At 36.6% G+C, this 4,854-nt stretch overlaps 1 protein-coding gene across 1 annotated transcript; it reads right to left on the minus strand.

Annotated features, from left to right (window-relative positions):
* Positions 1–1,400: 1,400 nt before the first annotated feature.
* On the minus strand, positions 1,401–4,620 carry LOC114082439 (52 kDa repressor of the inhibitor of the protein kinase-like). Its single transcript, XM_071616162.1, has 2 exons — positions 4,303–4,620; positions 1,401–4,216 (listed from the first exon to the last, which is right to left on the minus strand). The coding sequence occupies exons 1-2, from the start codon at positions 4,519–4,521 to the stop codon at positions 2,138–2,140; spliced, it is 2,298 nt and encodes a 765-aa protein (XP_071472263.1). The 5' UTR covers positions 4,522–4,620; the 3' UTR covers positions 1,401–2,137.
* Between the last annotated feature and the right edge of the window lie 234 nt (positions 4,621–4,854).

The raw sequence follows: 4,854 nt of genomic DNA on the forward strand, positions 1-4,854 counted from the left end.
CATCATTGCTCATAATGGACAAAAGCAGAAACAACCCTGATTGTCTTTTAATTGATGCATAGTCATAATAATAATAATGACAATAATAATAATAATAATAATAATAATAATAATAATAATAATAATAAAAATAGCATTATAGCCACAAAATGACATTGTCCAGAACAGGAGAACATATAGAATCAGAAAGTTTATTTATTTTTGCTCAGCACTGCCATGAAGCATTAGTGGATTGGTACTAATGGGTATAAGTTTCTTACCAAGGGGATTGAAACTGTTCTGCAAGCAGAGTGTAAAGTACACACAACCTTCCAATACAATAAAAGTCAAAAAGTGTTTGCTTTAGAAATATTAATTTTGCAGTGTGTGAATTAATTGTCAATAAGGACTCAATTGAAATGTAATAATTCTCAATTACAAAGTTGGAAATTCTGAAAAATGGAAAAAAAACTGAACAATAGAATGGATCTGGAAATGACTTAACAGGGAGTCAGTTAGATTATGCTACATCTGTTCAAGAATGATACAGATTAGGGTTTATACATAAATATGTTACTTTTTAAATGAATCTTCATTACACACATGCATACAATTGGTTTAAAAAAAATCCCCCAAACCAGTGTGCTTCTATTCTTCATTACACTGCATTATAAACAAGCTAAAATGGCTAACAGTAAATATGTGGTAAGCAAATAACTTTACAAATCATTTTAGTAGGAAATATATGAAATATGAAAAAATATTTTGTAACATAAAAATTAATTTTCTATTTATATTCTGATATAGATCATTTGGTGAGTATGTTCAAGCTTTCAAATAAACATTTGCTAAACATGTTCATTCATCCACAGGGGACAGCACAGAACCAGAAATGCAATTAATCCTGTTTGCATAATTCCAAAACCTCAGGGAAATAACCTCAGAGAGTTTAAGTCCCAAGTGCAGCCTGTTATAATACAATGCTACCTGCTCAGTGCTCAGTTACTAAAGAACGGCTCATTTTAGGTAAGCTCCTGAGTTTACAAATTTAAAACAATAAGGTTAAAAAAAAAGAAAAGAAAACTCTTTGGAACAAATTAGAGTTTTGTAAATGAATCAGTTTATGCTTTCTTATGTAGTTCCATGAATTCTGAATTTTAATAATAAAAAATAATGTATTCTTCTGAGAACTAGAAGATTGATTGAAACTAGTATTAACAAAGTAATATGTACTTGTTTCTTTTTTTATTTTTTTTAAACAAAATTCACATTTTATTTAGATTGAAATAAACTATACAAAATTGATTTTCTTCACCAAAAATAACAGCAATATATTCTGTATTATTTCTAGATAAACTGTGAAACATTTATTTTGTAGGTTTTCCAGGTTTTGCTTATAAATCAAGACGAGGCAGTAGATATAGTCATGGAAAAAGAAAACAGACAAGTTGCCCATATCAACAGCCTCTGATTCTGTCTTGACCGTGAAGCAGAAGTGTTCACCATTTACTTGCTAAAATGAAAGTGTAGGCTTATGAAGACGTAGGCTCAACAAAGGAATGTAAACAGCAACAACCAGTTGTGGAACAACCACGGCAAGCTCTTCCACTCAAATTTTAACTGTAACTTGTTCTTTAAGTTCGTTTGATAAAGGCAAAATCTATACTGAAATCTGTTTGGTAAGCTCACAACTCTGGTTAATTCCCTTAATTGTCCATTACAGATTTTAACACACTTAAAACTCCTAATAGTCAAAGGTCAACAGTAGGCTTCATTGTAACATTTCATAAGATGCATTCTTTTCTTATACCTCCTCAAAATTCATTTCTTCAAAATTGATAATAATACCTGACAACTGGATCCATGGTAATAATACATTTTATAACCTAAAAGACTTAACTAAAACAATTTCAGAGTGCTACTAGCAGAGGTCACGCAGAGGTGAAATGTGGTACTTCCAATGCAGTCTTCTGGAAGAACAGACAATTTTTCAAAGCACGAGAGCTCAAACAGGTGCCATGTACATAGGCAGATTACCAATGGCTAATGTATTCATGAGGCCTGTAGGCAAAGATATTCAGTGATAAGTGACCTACATATACCTTACGGCTTTTCTTCCAAATATCAAATATAAGAGAAAGCCCATTTAAAAAGTCTTTTAGGTATTTTCAACAGTTTCTGAATTATCTGTAGGAAGCTCTGACTTAGTTGTATATAGTTTGATATATGTGTCTACCATTAAATCCAGATCATGTTTTATATCAAAATTTATGTTAAGCAAAGCCAAGTTACTTGACCTTTGGTCTGTCAAAGTGTTCCTCAAGTATGCTTTAAGACGCTTTCGTCCATTTTCATAGCGTTCATTCTCAACCTTCATTATAGGAAGAATACACAGGACCTTCAGCAAAGCATATACATTAGGAAAAAACTTGATATCAGGCAAATGAAGGGCTTCATAAATGGTGGATGGAAGCTCTATATCTTTCCCTCGATGTTTCCATTTGATTTTCCAACAGTGTAGCTCAGCTGAAAGCATGTCGGGATTAGGCAAGTCACTTCTGTACATGTCAGCATGGTGCTCCTCTGATGTATTAAATTTGAGCTGTCCCATGACTGACGGTACCAGAGATAAGCATTTAAGAGCTTTGAGGTGCTGTTCTGAAAATATATCTTTAAGTTCCTGAATGATGTGCTCCACTGTTGGAACACTTAGGGTTTCTTTATAGTAACTTTCAGAGGTTAGCTGAGATTCCAGGTTACCCTGCTGAGCCCTACGAAATTTCCCAGGGAGTTTCATCTGAATATCAAGTTTGGTTGCCAAATTTGTTGCTTCCTCAAACCAAAACTCATGATAAACTTCAATATTTTCCATTACTTCATTGAGTGAATGTAGTACTGCAGTTAAGCTACTGGCAGCAAAGAAGACATCAGAAGTTTGTCCCTGGAGATTTTTCCCAAAGGCTCTTGTAAAAGATAAGACATTTTTAAGAACAACAATGGTAACAATGAAATCAAAATCTGTTACTGCACTACAGAGTACAAATGCTCGACCAGTTATACAATTATTCCATCTAATATTTGTGTCACTATTTATACCATCTAAACATAAAACAAGTGCTTGCAGGAGATCCACCAAAATTTCAAAAGCATCATGCCTACCTGTCCACTGAGAATGGCAAATTTCCTTCAGTTCTTTACCCCTTTCTTCACTGTTTTGAAAAAGAACAGAAATTACATTGTCAAGTTCTAATAGCAGTTGTGGTGATCGATGGAAAAAAGAACAAACTTCTTCAATTGTTCCTAATGCAACAGACACCCCCATCACAGGCACTGATTTTGCCAACCACATGTTTAAGGCACAGGAAGAGCAGAGTGTGTAGATAGCTTGAGGGTATTTCTCTAAAAGTCTAGAAGCAACAACTTTCATTTTGGAAGAGAATCCGCTAGACACAATGTAAGCCTGGCCACGACAATACTCCATATTTAGTCCCCACTTCTCAGTTATGGTAGTGTGAAATTTCACAGCCAAAATTTCTGCATCAGCTTCATAAGGCAGGAAGCCCACAAATTCCTCTCTCAAGTTATGAGACTCATCTACAAACCTCACCAACACGGGAAGGTGCTCTTCCCCTGCTATGTCCACCACATCATCAGTGATAATGGAAAAGAAGTGCGAGTCTCTCACTTCCCTGAGGGTTTCTTCCCGGATGCAACTCTCACAGATCTCCAGCATCTGTTTCTGTTGTGTTTTTGAACAGAACAATGTGTTAACTGCTGTGGTCTCAAAGCGTTTTCTCAGGACCTCTTCACCAGAATTTATCCGGCACTCCAACAGGGCCTGAAAGTTATCAGGAGTGAAGAGACCTTCTGGGATTTCATCAGCCTCATGCCCGTCCAGAGGTATATTTTGTTTTCCCATAAGAATCAAAATTTCAAATAAAGATTTTAAGTATTCTTTGTTTTCCTTCTCTTCAAGGGTTAAAGGCAAAATATCTTCATCCTGTTCATCACCCCCTTCTTCTGCACTGGGGTTCTGAGCATTGCTATTGTTTGTTTCTTTATGTTTTTGTTCCTGTTCAGAAGTTTCATCAATTTTTTTCTGTTTCAGTGTCCTGATTTCATCTTCACTCAATTCTTTTATTCGTTTTCTGTGTCTACTATGTGGATTGTTCAAATGACTGGTAAGATCAAATATTGTTGGTATTGCATTATCTCGAAGTACTGTCCTATAAGGACTCTCCCAATGACTTCACAAGTATCTGCTTCAATTAATTTTGAGAAATAAAATAACCCAATCATTCTTTAGTTTTCTGATGCCTCTGCAAAATGTATAGTTCTACAGATCATAGAGGTCTCGAAGTGTTTGGCACATAATCGATAATGTTTATTTAGTTGATCAGGTGTTTTATCTTCCAAGTCAGCTCTCCTACAATTCTCTACCCACTTCTGGCATCTGGCCGGATCCCGCGGGAACCTGAAGAAGGCCAGGTCGGACTGCGTGCTCTTCCGCGTGCAGTTGGGGGCAGCGCAGAAGTTCGGCATCGTCGCCCGCCTGCCGGCCGGCCCAGCCCTCCCCTCCCCGCCTCCTCAGGGCAGCCACCCGCCCGTCGGGGCCGGGGAGGGGAGCCAGGCCGGCCGGCCGGCTCGGCAGGGCCGGCGCGCGGGGAGGGGCGGGCGCGCGAGAAGCCCTTGTTTCTTTTTAAATATGGATTCAAAAACAAACTTTTACTAATTTTGTTATTATGTGGGGATATACATAAATTTAAGGGTTTTAGTATTTTTATTGTTGTTTTATTAAAAGATAATAGAAATGACACAAAGCAAATCCAATGTGTGAAAATGCAAGTTCGTGTGAACTGAACACAATAGTTACTT

The sequence above is a fragment of the Marmota flaviventris genome, chromosome 9, assembly GCF_047511675.1.
Source record: "Marmota flaviventris isolate mMarFla1 chromosome 9, mMarFla1.hap1, whole genome shotgun sequence".
NCBI lineage: Eukaryota > Metazoa > Chordata > Mammalia > Rodentia > Sciuridae > Marmota > Marmota flaviventris.